Source organism: Salvelinus fontinalis, chromosome 29, assembly GCF_029448725.1.
Source record: "Salvelinus fontinalis isolate EN_2023a chromosome 29, ASM2944872v1, whole genome shotgun sequence".
Lineage (NCBI taxonomy): Eukaryota > Metazoa > Chordata > Actinopteri > Salmoniformes > Salmonidae > Salvelinus > Salvelinus fontinalis.
The window spans coordinates 18851062-18874173 of NC_074693.1; the positions used below are offsets into that span (position 1 = coordinate 18851062).

The 23112-nt window shown below is 41.9% G+C and overlaps 3 protein-coding genes across 4 annotated transcripts in view; 2 read left to right on the forward strand and 1 right to left on the reverse strand.

Moving 5' to 3' along the window:
- ints6l (integrator complex subunit 6 like) overlaps positions 1-5535 on the forward strand; it is a 28062-nt gene extending 22527 nt beyond the window's left edge. The window contains exons 14-18 of one of the 2 annotated variants that reach the window (XM_055888490.1): positions 317-459; positions 573-813; positions 1242-1646; positions 1931-2024; positions 2817-5535. In XM_055888490.1, the coding sequence (XP_055744465.1) occupies positions 317-459; positions 573-813; positions 1242-1646; positions 1931-2024; positions 2817-2925 (992 nt within the window). In that variant the 3' untranslated portion in view covers positions 2926-5535. The remainder of the gene's footprint in view (positions 1-316; positions 460-572; positions 814-1241; positions 1647-1930; positions 2025-2816) is intronic. The other variant, XM_055888492.1, reaches the window with a different exon arrangement.
- Positions 5536-9493: 3958 nt separating this feature from the next.
- On the reverse strand, positions 9494-11762 carry mmgt1 (membrane magnesium transporter 1). The gene is made up of 4 exons (XM_055888493.1): positions 11620-11762; positions 10825-10877; positions 10608-10711; positions 9494-10480 (listed from the first exon to the last, which is right to left on the reverse strand). Exons 1-4 carry the CDS (start codon positions 11702-11704, stop codon positions 10324-10326), a joined length of 399 nt encoding a protein of 132 aa, XP_055744468.1. The 5' UTR covers positions 11705-11762; the 3' UTR covers positions 9494-10323.
- Positions 11763-13459: 1697 nt separating this feature from the next.
- On the forward strand, positions 13460-15021 carry pfdn6 (prefoldin subunit 6). Its single transcript, XM_055888494.1, has 4 exons — positions 13460-13670; positions 14243-14313; positions 14433-14557; positions 14692-15021. The coding sequence occupies exons 1-4, from the start codon at positions 13607-13609 to the stop codon at positions 14810-14812; spliced, it is 381 nt and encodes a 126-aa protein (XP_055744469.1). The 5' UTR covers positions 13460-13606; the 3' UTR covers positions 14813-15021.
- Positions 15022-23112: the final 8091 nt, after the last annotated feature.

The window sequence follows — 23112 nt, forward strand, 5'->3', positions numbered from 1 at the left end:
ATTTATACCTAAAGAGGTCCTAAAATTCCAAATCAAACAGCTAAATGATCCATAGTAAAATTCCATGTCAGCTTAGTGCCCCTCCCCCAACGGTTTAGAATCTAAAGAATGAATCAGCAGTTAGATTATTCTTGTCAGTCTATTGACTACAGTATGAAAAGATTATGTAAGAAGTGGAAAAATGTCACATGAACTGTTGATACTAGCCACCCTAAGAATGTATTTATATGGTAAATGAATGAATACAACAGTGGGCTTTAATGCTGATTGAAATGAAATGAATTTGTTTTGACATTGAGTATGTGCTGGTTGTTAGACTACCTTCACAGTATACCCATGGTTCAGATGGGCAACTATCAGGAGTATCTAAAGATGATGCCGTCTCCTCTGAGAGAGATCGACCCTGACCAACCCAAACGCCTGCACACCTTCGGCAACCCATTCAAACAGGACAAGAAGGTACAAACATACACACGCACACACAGCAGAGATCAGCAAAAAAAAAAACAGCAGTGATAATAGTGTGACATCATCATTCTACAACCACTTGGTTTGTTTGTTCTTGATCCCAGGGGATGATGATTGATGAGGCAGATGAGTTTGTAACGGGTCCCCAAAGCAAGAAGAGAGGCATTACGGGGGACCCCAACTCGGGGGCTGCTCTGAAGAGAAGGCGGAGTATGTCCCCTTTATTGCGTCGACCCCAGACTCCACCAATCATCACCAACCATGTAGTGGGGAAGGGGTCCAATGGGAACGGGGCCCAGGGCCAGGATGGCATCATCAAGCCCATCCCACTGCACAAAGGTAGGGGTGAGTTGCTGAGGCTTCGGACCTGACTGTCTCTCTGATGCCGACTGACTGGATCCCTCCGAGACCATGAACACTTCCTCTTCTCTCGATACCATCTGAACTGCATCAACTCCCAGAGAAATTCCCTTCCATCCTGACTGACACTTAAACATTTGTTTTTGTTTAAATAATGTTTTTAATGATATGTTGTATGCTCATGGATTTCAGTTTGTATTGATTGCTATATGAGTGTAATAGAACTGGACACATACAGTATGGAAATGGCAGATCTCAGTCTACTGAAAGTGTTAGTTAGTGGTCAGAAAATGACATGCAGACATAAAACTTTAACCTCAATATAAAATGGATCTTCATTTAAAACAGTTTCCCTGTTGAGGGTGTTCATCATCTTGATAATGTCGTGAAATGTGCTCTTCTGCCCCCCACAGGAGCAGTGGGGAACAGCGTGCTGGGCACAGAGAGTAACGGGGAGGGGGGTGTGGGGCCTGAATCAGGGGACGGCTGGCCTGGAATGGTGGTGGACGGTGTGGGAGGGGGCACAAATGCACTCATCCTGGAGGAGAGAGAGAGTGAGAGGCCTGGGATGTGTGCGGGGGACAGTGGGGAGGACAGTGGCGTGGAGGAGGACAGGTTAGGGGAGGGTGGCCTGGATGAGCGGCCCCCCTCAGAGAGACAGCAGCAAGGCTGTGAGGGGGACCAGGAGGGAGAGCTGGAGGGAGATGAAAATGGAGCAGACCAAGCTGAGCCTGAGGCGGTCACCATAGCCCCACTAGATGGCAGCAATGCTGAGCTGCGCACACGGGTCATCAAGGAGGTCCGCAAACCTGGCCGCAGTGAGTAGTGATACACATACTACTTAGAAGAGTACTGAGTAGTGATACACATACTACTTAGAAGAGTACTGAGTCGTGATACACATACTACTTAGAAGAGTGCTGAGTCGTGATACACATACTACTTAGAAGAGTACTGAGTCGTGATACACATACTACTTAGAAGAGTGCTGAGTCGTGTCCCAAAGGGCACCCTATTCCCTTTATAGTGTAGAGAAGTCCCTTATCTTCCATCTGCTGGACCACCTCCACTGACCCTTGACTGTGCCTGTCCTTTTTCCCAGACTATGAGACCATATTCAGGCTGCTGGAGGAGGTGAAGGGGTCTGTGACGGTCCAGAGGTACTTCATCCATCACGCGATCAAGGAGGCTGCCAGGTGAGACCCACTGTCTGTCTGTCTGTCTGTTCATACCAGACTACCCACAGTACAGACTGACCCACCGTCTGTCTGTCTACACCAGACTACCCACAGTACAGACTGACCCACCGTCTGTCTGTCTACACCAGACTACCCACAGTACAGACTGAGAACAATGAAAACAACACAGTGTAACTAAGCTCCACTCTGTAGGAGAATATTTCTGCAATCTTGCTTTCATCATTCATTCATTATATTAATTTTCAGCAAGGGTGGTTACATCGGTCTGTGTGATATTTGGAAATAAAAAATGCTAGTGTCCAACTTAAGATAAGGACACTGTTCTTAATTTAAAAGCATAGTAATTCTTAATGTAAAAGCATAGTAATTCTTAATTTGACAGCATAGTAGTTCTTAATTTACCATATAGTAATTCTTAATTAGAAAGCATAGTAATTCTTAATTTGAAAGTATGCTCAAAATGATTTGAAAGCATAGTAACCTACTTACTTCACTGCTGTTACCCATTTAGAGCTCTATCTGCGATTCCTCCCCAGGTTTAGTGCTGTCAGTACACTGTACACTGCAGACATAAATTGTGGGCCATAAGTCCATTGCAGTCATTATTCTGCTTCGTCAAAGCAGTCGTTGCATCCGGTCGTATAACACCTCCACTGCAATGCCGTTGCAAACCTCATGGCCTCTGTTTCCTTCCATTTTTCCTCTGTACTTATTTCTTTCCATCCCTTTCCCCCCTATCTCTTTCTCTCTCTTTCTCTCTCTCTCTCTCTCTCTTTCCTCTCCTCCCAGGTTTAAGAAGCGGGTGCTGATCCAGCAGTTGGAGACAGCTCTGGAGTTGATTGAGGAGAAGGAGCTGCAGCTCCCTGCTGTCCGCCTTTACAACGACCATGGTAGATAGTGAAGAAGTGGCCTGCAGAGGTCCCTACTCAGAAACACAAAGACATGTACAGGAACAGGGTACTCTCCTTCACAAGACATGGACAGGAACAGGGTACTCTCCTTCACAAGACATGTACAGGAACAGGGTACTCTCCTTCACAGACATGTACAGGAACAGGGTACTCTCCTTCACAAGACATGTACAGGAACAGGGTACTCTCCTTCACAAGACATGGACAGGAACAGGGTACTCTCCTTCACAAGACATGGACAGGAACAGGGTACTCTCCTTCACAAGACATGGACAGGAACAGGGTACTCTCCTTCACAAGACATGGACAGGAACAGGGTACTCTCCTTCACAGACATGTACAGGAACAGGGTGCTCTCCTTCACAAGACATGGACAGGAACAGGGTACTCTCCTTCACAAGACATGTACAGGAACAAGGTACTCTCCTTCACAGACATGTACAGGAACAGGGTGCTCTCCTTCACAAGACATGGACAGGAACAGGGTACTCTCCTTCACAGACATGTACAGGAACAGGGTGCTCTCCTTCACAAGACATGGACAGGAACAGGGTACTCTCCTTCACAAGACATGTACAGGAACAGGGTACTCTCCTTCACAAGACATGGACAGGAACAGGGTACTCTCCTTCACAAGACATGGACAGGAACAGGGTACTCTCCTGATTTACACATGGTCCAACAACACCCCATAGGATGTAAAGTTGGGTGTTGAATGGAGAGAAAGAAGGAGGCAATATAGGAGACGACAGAGAGCTGAGGTCCCTCCCTATCTATGTGTTGTGACATTGTGCCTCAACAGCACTCACACATGGAGATGGAAGGGTCAGGGGTTATAATTTGGGAGGGAGGAGGAGGGTAGGGCCAGAGCCAGACCAATGTGGGGATAAGTTAAGAGACTCTGGATGTAATCCACTCCATTAGTGACTGCTGCCATTGCTGACCATATGGCTAATTCAGTTTGTCCACAGAAATTCAGTCATTCACACACACACACACACACACACACACACACACACACACACACACACACACACACACACACACACACACACACACACACACACACACACACACACACACACACACACACACACACACACACACACACACACACACACACACCATAGACTTAGATAGACATCGCATCAATGAATCTATCTCTTTATGCCGTCTGTGAGAGCATGGGCAGTGCCATTGAGGCCATCTCCATTTTGAAGTAGCCCATTTTCTTATTCTACTACTTCTATGAGTTGGTAAACAAACTGAAAGGGCGCATACTGTCCTCTAGAGTGTGTTGTTTGAACAGGTATAAAGCCAAGGTTTTGCTCACAAGTGTAATTATTTGGCTTGTCCCTTCATGTGATCCTTCCTTAACCCATAGGTAGTCCCACCCAGTTGACTACTTCAAAATGGTGAAAGTCCTTAATGGCGCTGCCCATGCTCAAACTGGCTTTTGGGAACTAGTTCTCTATTTATCTCTATGACAGACACACACACCTTTTGAATCAGGTCTTGCACACACTGTAGTGCAGTTCTGATTAGTCATTATAGGACAGGAAGGATTTTTCATGTGAGGCATGTAATAATGGAACTCTTATTACAGCAATTTTACATGTAGTGTAATTACTAGTAATACTGGTAATGACTATTGACAATACAGCTGTAGGACAAATGTGCTCACATTACAGTTTAGAGCAATAAGGATATCTGCCAACTGATCAGAAGGTTTAACATTAGCCTATTTATGTTTGGCCTAGAAATATACATTTGATGTAAGAAACACACTGTGTACTGACTACATAGGTGTTGTGGCTCACATGAGAAATCTGATCTACCTCAAGTCTTCTAGGTGTTGGAGTGCTGTGGGTATTTTGTGTTGCATGGGCCTGCAGGAAAATAATACCATGTCAAATGACATACTGACCTAAGATGCCCTCCATGGATCAACTGTCCCAGCATGGGAGCTGTCCTCAAAGCAATAGCACACTTCATGTAGGCTATGTTCAGAACGTGTGGACTTGGTTCAATAAAACATTGGTGCAGTCACTGAGAGGACGCCAGCTGTTGGGGTCCATCTTGAGGGTCTGGACTGGAGCCTGGCCTGCTGTCTCCACTCTCTCTCTCTCCCTGCCTTCTCCTCGGCACTCTAGTGCATTATATACGGAATAGGGTGCCATTTTGGAAGCACCCTGAGTGTCACAGTCTCCCCATTGATTCTCTGCTCCCCGTTTGTCGGTCACCTTTTTCTGGACTAGCACAGCTGGGGAACAACCAACCTTCTGTATTTCAGAGAACAAACACAAGCTACCCATTTCTCTTTTGTCTTCCCCCCCAAAGTTTCTTTTCTTAAAATGAAAGATTGTATTTTATTGTTCATAAATCTAAACTATTTTTGGATGGTGTTCATACCAGAACATAAAAAAAGAGAATATTTTGAGAGTAAAAATTGTATAAAGGCCATTTTGTTAACTGTTATATATAAAATTTAAAATGTACAATTCTTTTTTAAATAAACATAAAATAAAAGAAACAAATTACAAAATGTACTATGAAGTGTATTATTAAATATGTTGTGCACTTATTAGTAAGTGGAATTGTGTCATGTCCAATTGCTTGTTGAAAATGTAACAAGTTCGGTCGTCTGGGTTATCGTTGAGCTTTCAGTCGGGAAAGTTTCTGATTTTAAACTTGTACATCTAATCATGTCTACGTTCAAAATGGCACCCTTTTTGTCAAGGGACCATACGGCTCTGGTCTAAAGTATTGCACTATTTAGGGAAAATGGTGCCAATTGGGACGTACATGTATTACAGCCTTGACTGAGAGCCCTGAAGTATCAATCTGTAACCTAACTACTGCATCCTGACCCACAGATATACACTACATGACTAAATGTATGTGGACACCTGCTCGTCAAACATCTCATTCCATAATCATATGGAGTTGGTCCCCCTTTCCTACTAGAACAGCCTCCACTCTTCTGGGAAGGCTTTCCACTAGATGTTGGAACATTACTGTGGGGACTTGCTTCCATTCAGCCACAAGAGCATTAGTGAGGTCAGGCACTGATGTTGGCCGATTAAGCCTGGCTCGCTGTCGGTGTTCCAATTCATCCCAAAAGTGTTCGATGGAGTTGAGGTCGGGGCTCTGCAGGCCAGTCAAGTTCTTCCACACACCGATCTTGACCAACCATTTCTGTATGGACCTCGCATGGTGCACGGTGGCATTGTCATGCTGAAACAGGAAAGGGCCTTCACCAAACTGTTGCCACAAAGTTGGAAGCACAGAATCGTCTAGAATGTCATTGTATGCTGTAGCGTTAGGATTTCTCTTCACTGGAACTAAAGGGCCTAGCCCAAACCATGAAAAACAGCCCCAGACCATTATTCCTCCTCCACCAAGCTTTACAGTTGGCACTATGCATTGGGGCAGGTAGTGTTCTTCTAATATCTGCCAAACCTAGATTTGTCCGTTGGACTTCCAGATGGTGAAGTGTGAGTCATCGTGTTTCCACTGCTCCAGAGTCCAATGGCAGCGAGCTTTACACCACTCCAGCCGACGCTTGGCTTTGAGCATGGCTTAGGCTGCTCAGCAATGGAAACCCATTTTGTGAAGCTCCCGATGAACAGTTATTGTGCTGATGCTGCTTCCAGAGGCAGTTTGGAACTCGGTAGCGCAACAGAAGATTTTGACGCGCTACGTGTGGTCCTGTTCGACGGTCCAGTTCTGTCAGCTCGTGTGGCCTACATTTTGCGGTTGAGCCGTTGTTGCTCCTAGACATTTCCACTTCACAAACCGTAGAGCTGCCACTTTCAAGGAGTGGGACTCTAACCCGAAAGCTTATAAGAAATCCCGCTATGCCCTCCGACGAACCATAAAACAGGCAAAGTGTCAGTACAGGACTAAGATCGAACCGTACTACACCGGCTCCAACGCTTGTCAGATGTGGCAGGGCTTGCAAACTATTACAGACTACAAAGGGAAGCACAGCCGAGAGCTGTCGAGTGACACGAGCCTACCAGAGGAGCTAAATAACTTCTATGCTCGCTTCGAGGCAAGTAACACTGAAACATGCATGAGAGCATCAGCTGTTCCCGGACGACTGTGTGAGTCTGTAATACCAACATGTTTCAAGCAGACCACCATAGTCCCTGTGCCCAAGAACACTAAGGTAACCTGCCTAAATGACTACCGACCCATAGCACTCACGTCTGTAGCCATGAAATGCTTTGAAAGGCTGGTCATGGCTCACATCAACACCATTATCCCAGAAACCGTAGACTCACTCCAATTTGCATACCGTACTAACAGATCCACAGATGATGCAATCTCTAGTGCACTCCACACTGCCCTTTCACACCTGGACAAAAGGAACACCTATATGAGAATGCTTTTCATTGACTACAGCTCAGCATTCAACACCATAGTGTCCTCAAAGCTCATCACTAAGCTAAGGACCCTGGGACTTAACACCTCCCTCTGCAACTGGATCCTGGACTTCCTGACGGGCCGCCCCCAGGTGATAAGGGTAGGTAACAACACATCTGACACGCTGATCCTCAACACGGGGGGCCTTCAGGGGTGCGTGCTCAGTCCCCTCATGTACTCCTTGTTCACTCATAACTGCACGGCCAGGCACGACTCCAACACCATCATTAAGTTTTCTGACAAACAGTGGTAGGCCTGATCACAGTCAACGATGAGACAGCCTATAGGGAGGTCAGAAACCTGACCGTGTGGTGCAAGGACAACAACCTCTCCCTCAACATGATCAAGACAAAGGAGATGATCGTGGACTACAGGAAAAGGAGGACAAACACGCCCCCATTCTCATCGACGGGACTGTAGTGGAGCAGGTTGAGAGCTTCTAGTTCCTTGGCGTCCACATCACTAACAAACTAACATGGTCCAAGCACACCAGACAGTCGTGAAGAGGGCATGACAAAACCTATTCCCTCACAGGAGACTGAAATTATTTGGCATGGGTCCTCAGATCTTCAAAAGGTTTTACAGCTGCACCATCGAGAGCATCCTGAAGGGGTATGGCAACCTGTCGGCCTCCGACCGCAAGGCACTACAGAGAGTAGTGCCTACGGCCCAGTACATCACCGGGCCAAGCTTCTTGCCATCCAGGACCTCTATACCAGGCGGTGTCAGAGGAAGGCCCTAAAAATTGTCAAAGACTCCAGCCACCCTAGTCATAGACTGTTCTCTCTGCTACCGCATGGCAAGCGGTACCGGAGCGCCAAGTCTAGGTCCAAGAGGCTTCTAAACAGCTTCTACCCCTTCTAAGCCATAAGACTCCTGAACAGCTAATCAAATGGCAACCCGAACTATTTGCATTGCCCTCCCCCCACCCTCTTCTACACTGCTGCTACTCTGTTATTATCTGTGCATAGTCACTTTAATAACTCTACCTACATGTACATATTACCTCAATTACCTCGACACCGGTGCCTCCGCACATTGACTCTGTACCGGTACTCCTGTATATAGCCTCCACATTTACTCTGTACCAGTGCCCCCTGTATATAGCCTCCACATTGACTCTGTACCAGTGCCCCCTGTATATAGCCTCCACATTGACTCTGTACCGGTACCCCCTGTATATAGCCTCCACATTTACTCTGTACCAGTGCCCCCTGTATATAGCCTCCACATTGACTCTGCACCAGTGCCCCCTGTATATAGACTCCACATTGACTCTGTACCGGTACCCCCTGTATATAGCCTCCACATTGACTCTGTACCAGTGCCCCCTGTATATAGCCTCCACATTGACTCTGTACCAGTGCCCCCTGTATATAGACTCCACATTGACTCTGTACCAGTGCCCCCTGTATATAGCCTCCACATTGACTCTGTACCAGTACCCCCTGTATATAGCCCTGCTAGTGTTCTTTACTGCTGCTCTTTAATTATTATTTTTTATTAAAACTACATTGTTGGTGAAGGGCTTGTAAAATAAGCATTTCACTGTATGGTCAGGCAGCAGGTATCCTAATGGTTAGAGCATTGGACCAGTAACAGGAAGGTTGCTGGATCGAATCCCCGAGCTGACAATGTAAAAAATCTGTCGTTGTGCCCCTGAATAAGGCAGTTAACCCACTGTTCCTCGGTAGGCCGTCATTGGAAAGAAGAATTTGTTCTTAACTGACTTGCCTAGTTAAATTTAAAATACGTTTACACTTGTTGTATTCGGCACATGACAAATAAAATTTCGTTGACCAGAGCAGCTCTACAAGGGCAGAAATATGACGAACTGACTTGTTGGAAAGGTGGCAACCTATGACGGTGTCACATTGAAAGTCACTGAGCTCTTCAGCAAGGCCGTTCTGCCAATGTTAGGCTATGGAGATTGTATGGCTGTGTGCTCAATTTTATGCAACGGGTGAGGCTGAAATAGCCAAACCCACTAATATAAAGGAGTGTACACATACTTTCGTATATATAAACTGTAGTGTATGTGCAAGACATTACATGCATTTAGTTCCCTTTGACCAATAAATGCAGAAATAAAATGCATCAAAAGAACATGCATCCTGACATTGATAAAATCTCAGTATGATTTTATTAAGTTAAAAACGGAGTTAATCTTAACCAAAATGTAAAATGAAGAAAAAAAATACATCGCCTCAAATTAATGTACCATTAGTCTCTACTTAGTGTTCATAGTATCATTAGCATTTCTGGAACACTGCCTTACTCTGCTTTCCATGCTGCACCCTTCAGGCTTGACGTTTGTGACTCCGACTGTAATAACTCTTTATTGCATACAGAATAAGCTCAAAAGCCTAATTTCAAACTCCAGGAGATCAGGGGTGTAATCATTTAAACAAGAGTGTTTCAATTGGACAAATTCAGATTAGTCCCTCCTCGCTTCATTTGCTTCCATTTAAGAAACGTTTTGCAACAGATCGGCATAATGAATGGTCATGAATTCTTTAACTGAAGTGAAGGCTTTTTACTCCATAAAACAAATCTCATGTCTCCAGATAAAATATGAAATAAATAGTTCCAGACAGCTGCTCATGATAGACATATGTGTGGCAAACGAAACATAAAACATTCTATTATGCCCCTTGTCCAACAAAGGGGAACATTTCCCCCATGCTGTTAGGAAGGGGTAGGGGGATGAGGTGTCAAATCCTTACAACTCCTAAGCAATAACAATTATATACAAACAAATGCCTGAAAAACTGAGGGGTTGGTTGGCACAGTCAGGAGTTAAATATGGTAACCACATTTATGGAAAGATGCAAATTTGTACAGCATATTAATATATGTACAAAGACAAATTAAAAGTGGGATAAATTACCCTCCATCTAACCAATAAGCTCATCTGCACAGAAATAAAGACATGTGGGCAGAGAAGGCCAGTCTCAGTGCAAATGCTCCAGCTTGCGAAGCCGCAGGGGGTTGGGCAGGGCCTGTGGGTTCGGGACAGCGGAAGCCTCTTGGTCGGGGGAGCGGAAGAGCACCCTACCCCGATGATTGAACATGTAGAAAGATGGGTGGTTCCTCAACGTGTCAAATGTCCTGAGAAATGGGAAGAGGGCATTGAGTCAAGTTTAAACTATACTCATTATGTTTTCAGTGAGATGGGTCAATAACATAGGGCTATCCATATAGGAAAGTCTATGACTAATATGAAATGGTGGCTTACTTGTTTTTCAGCTCTGAGGAGGCATCCATTTCTTTGAACTCTCCCGCGATGTGGACTATACCATAAATGGTCAGAACAAACGCTAACAAAGTCTGTAAGACAATCTGCAAAACAAAATGAAAACAATGTAGCAAACGGAACAATGAATACAATAGATAAACATCAAAGAATAAAATAAATAGAATGTAACTAGCTACAACAGTATTAAATAACTTACATCTACTGGTAGGGTTTCATTTTCTTTTTCTGTCAGACGCATGTAGGATCGATCTGGTGGTAGAAGAGAATAACATTTATCACACTGGAAGCAATGTGGCTACTGTTAAGACCAAAACAAGTTGGTAGCCTAGTTCCATCCATAACAGGGGTATATTCACTCCGCGGTTTGTGGCTAAACGTTTCTTAAACGGAAGCAAACGAAATGGGGAGACCCCTATCTGAATTTGTCAAATAGTTTTTTTTGCAAAACGGAACTGTTTGGACTAATGATTACACCCCAGATGTTGCAATCTAATTTGCATAACTGTTAGATAGTAACTTACTTGGGCTTAGGGAGGATAGCTTCCTTGTTTTCATTTTAACGAAGGCTTAGTTAGTCAATTTAAAAAAGTTATATATTTTATGCTAACATTATACTAACATATCGCGTTGGCAAGCAGACATTGACTGATCTACAAACAATTACTATTTATTTGTAGATCAGTCAGCAGTCGCCTGCACTGTCGAAAAGCCCATTGTTAGCTACTGTAGCTGCTTGCAGTGACAATCATATGATATGCTAAGTAGCTAACTAACTAAATAGCTAGTTAGTAGTTAGACATGTCTGGCATATGAACTCATTTCCATTGCTTGCTAAACTGTTTTGGCTGATGTGGAATGGAAATTAGCTAGCTAGCTCGCGCTAGTTGACAGGCCGCAGTTCACTGCATGGCTAATATCTATGTGGATTTTGATCTAAACAGCAAAATAAAAACCCAGATATGTTTATCTTCTTTTTTGATATCGCACTTACGTTGCGCCGCTGAGAAAGCTGCATGAGCCAAGGCAAATAGACCAACACATACAACACCTTTCCAAAAAGACGAAGCCATCTTCATGAGGAAAGAAAGGAAATGAACAGTGTCGCTACAAAATGTCGTAAGCGATGAAGATGAACCCGGAAGTGAGATATTGAGCTTTTCTTCTTCTTCTGGGGATTTTTTTTATGTCGGATGGCAACCAACTTTAAGGTGCTTTACCGCAACCAACTGGACTGGAGTGTAGACCAGAGACGGAAGGCCTAAACCTACCCAATGTTCTCAATATTATAATCTCACTAAGGAAATGAAATCCATAATTAAATACTACATCCCCTGATAATTTCCCCAAAGTAGTCAAATGCCTTCTTCTTTATTGGCTGATTTCTCCCAACTCATAGGAATCCCCACCCAGTTGACTACTTTAAAATGGTGGAAGCCTTCAATGGCAATGTCCATACTAAAACGAGTCCTCTATCTTTCTCTAACAACAGGCACAACTCAGATATAAAGTAGTTTTTTTTATTTGCCCAAAATGCCACGTGCGTTTACTTATATCAGTTCATTCGTAACAACCTTATTATTTGACAAAATAAGCCTCACATAGAAAATAGGCAATTCCATTTTTTGTTGACCAAATTCAACACTTTCTCATTGACCTCCATTAAAAAATCCTTCACTTCGTGGGTTTATTTTCGTGGAAAGATTTTGGGCGGAGTAAAACCTTTACCCTTCGCCTCTTCCTCTCTGATCTCATGGATTATGAAAAGAAAAGCCTTTTTAGTCCATTACAGAGCATACATTGAATATATGTTTGATTTAGGATCGAATTATGCTACCCTCACTTCATATCATCTTTGCTTCCTTTACAGTTTTCAAAAAAGGACTTCTATTCTAAAGTTTCTTTAAACATTTTTACCTGGAAATAGTTACTTTAATCTTTTATTCTCCAAAAATGGGTTGTTCCACCGCTAACCCAATCACAAAGAAGAAGAAGAAGAAGGGATGCTTGCCCGAAAAAGGGATGTTAGGATATATAAATTACCTGTACAAGCTTTTTTGCCGAATACATTACATTGTTACAGGTGTCAAGCTTATGTGCATGTGGCAGCAGTGTGTAGGAGGGAGGTTCCTAGGTGTGAGAAGTGTGCAGAAGACAAAGGAATGTGTAGCATGGGGAAAGTAGTGGTATATGTTAGTTGTAGGGGTGGGGTGCTCATGGGGCTGGGGATCAACCTGCGAGAGAGGCAGGATGAGGTTTCCAGGGTTAGAGTAGTGCAGAAGTTGTCTTATGCTGAGGCAGTGAAGAAAGTAGAGGAAGATGGGTCAAGGGGATGAACCCTGAGAGGAGTGGTGTGAGTAGTAGATATGTATCAGTACATTTATTTATTTATTTTGTTTTAACGTTATTTTACCAGGTAAATTGACTGAGAACACGTTCTCATTTGCAGCAACGACCTGGGGAGTAGTTACAGGGGAGAGGAGGGGGATGAATGAGCCAATTGTAAACTGTACATAAGGATAGTGATATATTTATAGCAATGGTTACTGTACTGCAGGGATGGTACGTAAGTCGCAGAAAATTTAGGTTGTGGTGACAGCTGCAGAGAGGTATTTGGGTGTATGAGACTTGACTTCAGAAGAGTAGTGGTATGCCGTCCTTTCTGGCTTTTGGCCTCAGGCAGGACTAGATAGATGTAAATAGTGGAGTAGGGTGGTGAGTTTTTAGTGAGTGTACTGTTAGATGGTAAGGTATTTGTTTATTTATTTTTTATTTTCAAGCAAGTATAAAGGAGTTATACTCCTATCTAGTAGGTGGCGGTAATGCAACATTTATTGGATGCCAATCGCCGCTAAATCTCATCGAAGAAGAAGGGTTGTTCTCGAGCTAGCCACGCACGATATTCTGTTGCTGGTAGATATAGGGAGCTGATTTTGTTTCAGTTTATAATAAACAAAGCCTTGATAAGAAACACCGTAGACATGGCAGAGGCGATTCAGAAGAAATTACAATCTGAGCTAGAAAAATACCAGCAGATGCAAAAAGGTATGTAGCTAACGTTAGCTCGCTAACGTTAGCTATAGGTATAATGTTACATGCATGGTACATCTCTGCTGGCATGGTCATTTATTGTTACCTCAGCAGCTAGCTATAAATTGACATCTGTCTGGTTATACTGTAACAGCTAGCTATTAGGTAAAGTAACAGGTAACTTGCAAAATGTGCATTATTTCTTGAAATCTAACGTTAGACAACTGCCCTTTGCTACCTGATCTTCCATACCCATTTAAAGCGTATCTTTATAAAAAACAAAAGTTATTTCAGTTTCAGAATATTCAAGCAAGCTAGCTGGTTAACACCTTGAACCTGCTTTGTAGTATACCCCTCTGATCTTCCATCCCAATAATAGGTCGTCGTAAGATCAATAGTTTGTACAGTTGGCTACACCCTATACAGCACACCCTGTATTGCATAATATTACCATAGACATGGATATTATCTATGTCCCATTTACATCACTCAGTATCACTGGTCCTCGTGTACCCAAAGTTGTCATTGTTTACATGTGCATGTCAAGACCCACACTGATTTGCTAACGTTGCTTTTATTCCCTTTAGATGTTAGTAAGAGCATGTCAGCCAGGCAGAAACTGGAGGCTCAGGTGACAGAGAATAATATAGTCAAAGAGGTGAGTACACATCTCTATCCTTCTACAGTGGCATTGAGGTTTCACAATGGATGTTCAGTAAGTATGAATGAATCCCAATATATATTCCGCTGATGATACACTTCCTTTCCGTCTTTCAGGAGTTGGACTTGTTGGACACCCAGAACACAGTTTATAAGCTTATAGGTCCAGTTCTGGTGAAGCAAGACTTGGAGGAAGCCAAAGCCACAGTGGCAAAGAGGCTAGAATACATAAATGGGGAGATGTGAGTCTGAAAGATAATGTTTATTCATTTTAATAACTGCACAAGGTGTCTGAAATAACAACCGCTTATTGCCTAAAGTATAAAGTATTTCATCCAGAAGGGTAACTCATTGTTCTGTCTGTTTTGGACTGTAGTCAAAGATATGAGACTCTACTAAAGGACATGGAGAAGAAGTCTGATCAGCACCGTGAGGTCCTGTCTAGTCTGCAGCAAGAGTACCAGAGGGCTCAGGGCCTGGCTGTGGGCAAGGTCTGACCAACAGATGGCATGGACGCACACGCACACACATACAGGGAGAAAGAAAAGCACTGAATCCAGCCGCAGAGCTTTGCTACTCACCCAACAATGTCGCCATAAATCCAATGACTTATTGTCCTTTGTACTTATTGTATGCAGCTGCTTGTTAGTGTGACTTCTGTTGCTGTTATTAGAATAAATACATTGTTTTTCTTTTTGTGATCAAATGCTTTGTTGTCCATCTTTTTCCTGGTTACTAGTGAAATACAGTGCATGTTCTAGACATTATTTGGAACATATACATGTATTGGAGCTGGGGCACTGTGGGGAAGATGGCCACAGACCGACAGAAGTGATTATTTTGTTGGTGCCCCATGAGCCAGCCAGTGTGACTGGGATGAGTGAGTGAGTGAAATATGTATTGCTATCAGGGCCATGGGGGATGTGTTATATATATTTTTTTATTTTATGCATAAGCCTAGAATGTTACTTTCCTGGCTAAATTGACAGACTCTGGATGATTTCAGACAACAGTGATTACACAACTTGAGTTCTGCCACGTGGTCTGGTGTCAACCAGGCTAAAATCTTACCTCAGGCCACAGCAACTCTTATTAAAATTCCATGAATTATTTAATAGGGCTAGTCTAGAATTTGGGGACAAAAGAAATCAAACTAATGGTGAATGATGAAAATTCACTGAATAATTCTTATACAACATATATTTACAAATTGTTTTCCCAGCCTGTTAAAGCACTAAATAATATAGGCCCATGTAATGGAAGTCTGTCTTTTTTAGCGTTCTACACCACTACTTTGTACCACATGATGGCGCTACTGATCCCATTAACTCCCTAACATCCTCAGCTTCGAAGTTGCTACAATGATAAACCCAATGTTGGCTTAACAGCTATTGAGCACATTCTTTTTTACAAAAGACTACAGATTTCGGCCAATTTCAAAAGTTACACTGTTCTGTTGTACATGTATTGACTGCCATGGTAGCAAAAATTATCATGATGCTGCTGGACTCTCCATCTCCAGGTCCCTGACAGTTGTTTGTGTTGCAAATAATACGTAAATGTTATTTAATCAGATCATAAAGTAAATTATATATGAATTTTAAGCCAGGTAACACGTCATTCAAATATGGGCTATGCACAACACACGCCAGTTTACTTTCACAGGATTCCGGGCTAGGCAAGTTATATTCTGATAATATCATTCTGATAAAGTCATTTCTCCCATAACATACTTTTCCAAGTTTTTACCCCACATTGGTTTACAGATACACATTTAGCCTTGCTCCCGTTAAAAGGTGTTTAGGAACCCCGTGGTGCTCTTGCCACGACTTGAATTAACGGGTTGGGGAGTCGTTTGCTGGAGCGAGACATTTGCTCTAATTACAGAGGCAGGCAAGCGGACCATGCGACCAGATGTTAACCGGAAGAATCTCATTCAAACCGCACTGGTAGCATTGCGCTTGAGCAAAGGGGTGTGTCCCCGCCCACATAAAGCGTGCACCCCCGCAGCTCCGGTCCCCATTTCTATTTCAATGAAAAGTGGATAGAGCACAGCGGAGACCGCATTGTGCAGCGTCCCCCGCAATTAATATCCAGCGGAGAAAGACCATTCCCCCTTCATTGCCCTCCTGAAGAGGATTTAACCAGCATGAATAATGGGCCTGAAAACGGCGCGTTGGTCTGCAAACCAATATTCCTCCACCAAACCTCATCCTCTGAAATGCCTCAATTTAAGACTGGCACAGCAAATGAATAAAGTAGCTATTCATAGAATGGAATAAAGTGAAGGCGTACGCTACATTAAACGTTAGGCTAAAACACGAATGTAAATCATGTCAATAAATGTACACCACGCATCAGTTTAGCCAAGTCATTGTTGTAGAAAATTGTGAATCATTATTCTATGATAGCACACATGACAGCCTATAAGGATCTCGTTCACCAGACACTTTCTCCCAATCCAGCCTGCGGACGAGGTAAGCCTTATAGGTCTACCAATCCTCACTGAATAATCATATCTCTGCATCCGTGGCACCACAGCAGCATAGAATATCATTGATGTCATGGCTAAGGCTCTCAGACTAACCCATGGCCACAAGTAGGCCTAGTAACAACAGGTGAAAATCATTATCGTGCAAGATCCCTCGGTTTGGTTCACTTTGATTGATTGAATTTATTGAATTTATTTGACAATTTGTAAAATCTATACATCAGGGCACTCCAGCTGGTGACACCTCCAAATACAATTTAAGAAAATCATCAACGATAACACAATAAAGCTTAACAGTTTATTTCCATTGTGGTCCTTATTTTCCCATGGCGGTAAATCTGGCAAACCTGCACCATACGCGCCTTGGATAACATTCGCACTTACTTGCAGCAAAGAGACTGTCAAACTGCCAGTTGAGAAAATAAGAACGACGTCCCTTTTACAAGGGCAAATGTAACTCCCTCTTTAGAGATTCCCATGGGAAAGGAAAATAAAGGTGAAACTATACCACACCAAGCATCGAATTACACATAGCTTAGGCTACTCATTTCAAGAGGTTCAAATGTGAATGAACCCACTGGGCACAAATGTCAGTTCAACGTCTAGTTTTGAATAACATTTGGTTGAGTTGACAACTAACGTGAATTCAACAAAACATGTCACCATGTCATTGGATTTAGGTAGAAAGTTGGGTGAAAAAAGACTAAATTCCCTTACATTGATTTCCTTTTTCAAATCCAATCAGTTTTTCACGTTGTTTTAACGTCAGCACATTGATATTTTTTTGCTTGAAATGACGTCGAAGCAACGTTGATTCAACCAGTTTTTACCCGGTGGGAAGTGACTCCATTGTGAATCAAAGTTCTCAATCTTAGTCTAATTTATGTTTATGAACACTTCCACTTCTCCAGCAAGACACATATTGCTTAACTTTATTATGCAGGTTAAAAATGTTTCTGTGTGCTACCGTCCTTTTTTTGCAGTTAAAACTTGTTTTCAAATCAAGGAAGTAAAACAAATTATGAATCAAAACACAGATGCAAATAAACAAGACTGAGATTATTTTACATTTGTATCTTATTTGTAAGAATATATAAATATTAAAATACATTGGATCTCTGTTGTCAAAAATATACATATTTTCAAAATAAATTAGGCCCAAACATTTCACTCCAGGATATCCATGATTCTTATCATTTTCGTGGATACTGATGATGGCTCTTAAATTGTGTGGATACTGACAAGGGTTCTTACATTGTATGAGGAATTTTAACAATTAAATCAACAAAACAAGTTGTCTTGACAGTCATTTAAAAATATATGTTATCTTTCATTCATCTGAATATATGTTATCTTTCAGTCATCTGAATATATGTAATCTTTCAGTCATCTGAATATATGTGATCTTTCAGTCATCTGAATATGTGTTATCTTTCAGTCATCTTAAAATATGTTCCATTTCAGTCATCTGCATATATGTTACCTTTCATTCATCTGAAAATGTTATCTTTCAGTCATCTGAAAATATGTTAGAAAGCCATGAATATGAATATGCAAGATATCCATGATTCTTATCATTTTCGTGGATACTGATGATGGCTCTTAAATTGTGTGGATACTGACAAGGGTTCTTACATTGTGTGAGTAATTTTAACAATTAAATCAACAAAACAAGTTGTCTTGACAGTCATTTAAAAATATATTTTATCTTTAATTTATCTGAAATATGTTATCTTTCAGTCATCTGAATATATGTTATCTTTCAGTCATTTGAATATATGTTATATTTTATTCATCTCTTATATATGTTATCTTTCATTCATCTGAATATATGTTATCTTTCTGTCACGCCCTGGCCTTAGTATTCTTTGTTTTCTTTATGTTTTTTAGTTAGGTCAGGGTGTGACATGGGGAATGTATGTGTTTTGTAGTGTCTAGGGGTGTTGTATGTGTATGGGGCAGAGTAGAGTAATGTTGTCTAGTTATGTCTATGGCTGCCTAGATTGGTTCTCAATCAGAGACAGCTGTCATTCATTGTCTCTGATTGGTAGCCATATTTAAGGCAGCCATAGGCAGTAGGCTTTTGGTGGGGTGTTGTCTATGTTGAACGTTTGTTGCTTGTCTGTGCACTTACGTTATTTAGCTTCACGGTCGTTTGTTGTTTGTATTCAGTGTTCGTTTCGTGTTTTTTCTTTTCTCTCAAAAGAGAAATGTATTTTGCACACGCTGCGCCTTGGTCCTCTCTTTCTCACGAAGACGATCGTGACACTTTCAGTCATCTGAATATATGTTATCTTTCATTTATCTGAAAATATGTAATCTTTCAGTCATCTGAAAATATGTTACATTTAAGTCATCTGCATAAATGTTATCTATTATTGATCTGAAAATATGTAATCTTTCATTCATCTGAATATATGTTATCTTTCAGTCATCTGAATATATGGTATCTTTCATTCTGTCACGTTCCTGACCTTTTTTCCTTGGTTTAGTCTTTGTTTAGTTTGTCAGGACGTGAGCTGGGTGGGTGTAGTCTGTTTTGTGTTTCTATGTTGGGTTTGTTGTTTGGCCTAATATGGTTCTCAATCAGAGGCAGGTGTTTGTCATTGTCTCTGATTGGGAACCATATTAAGGTAGCCTGTTTGCACTGTTGGTTTGTGGCTGATTGTTTCCTGTCTTTGTGTTCTGCACCAGATAGGACTGTCTCAGTTTTCACGTTTGTTATTTTGTATTTTGCATAGTGTTCACTTATCGTCTTTGTTATTAAACAGGTTGAACACTAGCCGCGCTGCGTTTTGGTCCTCCTTCATCTCAGGAAGAAAACCATTACACAGTCATCTAAATATATGTTATCTTTCAGTCATCTAAATATATGTTATCTTTCATTTATCTGAATATATGTTATCATTCAGTTCTAACATCTGCTAAATATGTGTATGTGACCAATAGAATTTGATTTTGATTTGAACAGCCTAAATTTGTCGGGGCATGAACTCTACAAGCATTCCACAGGGATGCTGGCCCAAGTTGACTCCAAATGCTTCCAACAGTTGTATGAGTTGGCTGGATGTCCTTTGGGTGCTGGACCCTTTTTGATACACACAGGAAACTGTTGAACGTGAAAAACCCAGCAGCGTTGCAGTTTGTGACACAAACCAGTGCGCCTGGTGCCTACTACCATACCCCGTTCAAAGTTTCTTAAATATTTTTTTCTGGCCCATTCACCCTCTGAATGGTACACAAACACAATACATTTTGATTACTACATGATTCCATATGTGCTATTTCATAGTTTTAATGTCTTCACTATTATTCTACAATGTAGAAAATAGTAAAAATAAAGAAACTATTGAATGAGGAGGTGTGTCAACTTTTGATTGGTACTGTATATATACAGTGCCTTCAAGAAAGCATTCAGACCTCTTGACTTTTCCCACATTTTGTTGTTAGTCTTATTCTAAAATTGATTAAATTGTTTTTTCCCCTCGTCAATCTTCACACAATAGCCCATAATAACAAAGCAAAAACAGGTTTTCAGACATTTTTGCTCATTCATAAAATAATATAAAATATTACATTTACATAAGTATTCAGACCCTTTACTCAGTACTTTCTTGAAGCAGCTTTGACAGCGATTACAGCATCAAGTCTTTTTGGGTATGACGCTACAAGCTTGGCACACCTGTATTTGGGGAGTTTCTCCCATTCTTCTTTGCAGATCCTTTCAAGCTCTGTCAGGTTGAATTGGGAGCATCACTGCACAGCTATTTTCAGATGTCTCCAGAGATGTTTGATCAGGTTTAAGTCCGAGCTCTGTCTGGGCCATTCAAGGACATTCAGAGACTTTTCCCGAAGCTACTCCTGCATTGTGTTGGCTGTGTGCTTAGTGTCGTTGTCCTGTTGGAAAGTGAACCTTTGCCGCTCTGTACTGTGCTCCGTTCATCTTTTGCTCAATCCTGACTAGTATCCCAGTCCCTGCTGCTGAAAAACATCCCCACAGCATGATGCTGCCACCACCATGCTACACCATAGGGATGGTGCCAGGTTTCCTCCAGATGTGACACTTGGCATTCAGGCCAAAGAGATGAATATTGGTTTAATCAGACCAGAGAATCTTGTTTCTCATGGTCTGGCAGTCTTTAGATGCATTTTGGCAAACTCCAAGTTGGCTGTCAGGTGCCTTTTACCGTCTTGCCACTCTATGATCAAGGCCTGATTGGCGAAGTGCTGCAGAGATAGTTGTGCTTCTGGAAGGTTCTCCCATCTCCACAGAGGAACTCTAAAGCTCTGTCAGAGTGACCATTGAGTTCTTGGTCACCCCCTTGACCAAGGCCCTTCTTCCCCGATTGCTCAGTTTGGCCGGGCGGCCAGCTCTAGGAAGAATCTTGGTGGTTCCAAACTTCTTCCATTTAAGAATGATGGAGGCCGCTGTGTTCCTGGGGACCTTTGATGCTGCTGAAATGTTTTGGTACCCTTCCCCAGATCTGTGCCTTGACACAATCCTCTCTCGGATCTCTACGGACAATTCCTTCAACCTCATGTCTTGGTTTTTGCTCTGTGGCACTGTAGCTAAATCCCTGTCCACCCCATTAATCTTTAGGAACTGACTACCCCTCTGCATGCAGGCTGAGAAGCCCTCCTGGAACTGACTAGGCCTCTGCACACAGTATCTCTGCTCTTCAGGAAAAGGACTGTGTTCCAGTAACTCTGCTCTTCAGGAAAAGGACTGTGTTCCAGTAACTCTGCTCTTCAGGAAAAGGACTGTGTTCCAGTAACTCTGCTCTTCAGGAAAAGGACTGTGTTCCAGTAACTCTGCTCTTCAGGAAAAGCACGGTGTGTTCCAGTATCTCTGCCTGGCTTCTCCATGCGACAGCTGGCCAAACTCTGGAGATCAGAAAAAACAATGTTTCACCAGCATTGCTAAGACTTTAAACTTAACAGCTGGTGGAGAGGATAAGGAGATACACTGTAAAGAAAGGGAGATGCTGTCCATACCTGATCCTGTTGCCCCTGCAGAAGAAGGGTTCTCAGGGTCTCCAAGCTTCTGATCATTCTCCCTCTGCAATGCTAATCCCCTTATGGCTTGAGAAGCTGTCAAGAATAATACAATATGACTAATGAGAGAGAGGGCCGGTTCAACAACAATATCAAAGACACATTTAAGATATAGAATCAAAAATGTGTGAAATGAAAACTTTTAAATCACATATTGTACCTTTCTAGGAGAAATTGTGGCGTCAAATTGAGTTACTGATGAAGGTTTCATCTTCCAAATTGACTCGTTTTGTCTTCGATTTACAATAGTCTGTGTCTGACGCTGAGTCCTCTTTAGTCTCTACCAGACTACGAATCAGAAGTGTTATATGAGTTCGTCAGGGCAGTAGACTTGCTCAGACCATGACCTCTTCACTGAAGGCTAATTTGTCACTTGATCGAGAGAAAAAAAAAAAATCCACAATATTTATTAAAAGACTGAAGGGGAAATCTGCCCCTGTTTCGTTAAAAATCTTAGGGATGGGTGTGTAGAAATGTAACCTCTCAAATTCATAGACGTATGGATGCAAGAACTGACCACCCATGATATCAAAATGATAGTTTGAACCATGTTTTGAGGCTATATAGTGTTTGTTTAAATGTACTTTGTTTACAAACATTGGAGTAAAACAAGCTTACATTTTGGTTTCGACGGTTGAACTAAGCTCACGAGGCATTTATAAGTGATATTCTTCAAGAATCAAGTAAAATAAATGGATGTAGCACCTGCAGATTGCCCCTCTAAAGACTTTGATTAAAACTCATTACATTTGGGCAACATTCTAACCTATTCCAAATGGTTTGATAAAGTCTGGTAGTCAAGAACTGTCTGTGCACAATGTTGAAAGATAAGGCTACAACATATTTACATATAAAAACAAACGTTTTCATTTGTTTTGTTTAAAATAAATCAGAGTAGATATGGCCTGAATCAATTTGTCAATTTGCCCTGCTACATTTTATATAAGCCTATTGAATAACCTTAAATAGCCTATGTTTAACAAACAATGCGAAATATAATCATATTAAATGTTTTAACAGTGAAAGTAGTCGATAGAGATGAGTTTGCGTTTTGTTATTCATGTTCCATGATTAACCACAGGGGTACGTGGAATGTCAAAATCCGTTTTTAGTGCACGAGCCTACTTTTTATGTAGACTATTCCAAGAGCACCTTTTTGGCTCGTGGGTGCATGCAAACGTTTTAACACCCCAAGTGCTATAACACGTGGCAGAAATGATGGTGGCAAATCCTTTGTGCCAAGGTGTTAAT

What these genes read in the sequence shown, in the direction of transcription:
- mmgt1 (XM_055888493.1), bottom strand. Translation starts at nt 11,704, where the DNA reads ATGAAGATGGCTTCGTCTTTTTGGAAAGGTGTTGTATGTGTTGGTCTA. An exon ending in AGCTTTCTCAGCGGCGCAAC is followed by an intron (nt 10,878 to 11,619) that starts GTAAGTGCGATA and finishes TTCTACCACCAG; the next exon opens with ATCGATCCTACATGCGTCTG. An exon ending in ATGAAACCCTACCAGTAGAT is followed by an intron (nt 10,712 to 10,824) that starts GTAAGTTATTTA and finishes TTTGTTTTGCAG; the next exon opens with ATTGTCTTACAGACTTTGTT.
- pfdn6 (XM_055888494.1), top strand. Translation starts at nt 13,607, where the DNA reads ATGGCAGAGGCGATTCAGAAGAAATTACAATCTGAGCTAGAAAAATAC. An exon ending in ATACCAGCAGATGCAAAAAG is followed by an intron (nt 13,671 to 14,242) that starts GTATGTAGCTAA and finishes TATTCCCTTTAG; the next exon opens with ATGTTAGTAAGAGCATGTCA. An exon ending in GAATACATAAATGGGGAGAT is followed by an intron (nt 14,558 to 14,691) that starts GTGAGTCTGAAA and finishes TTTGGACTGTAG; the next exon opens with TCAAAGATATGAGACTCTAC.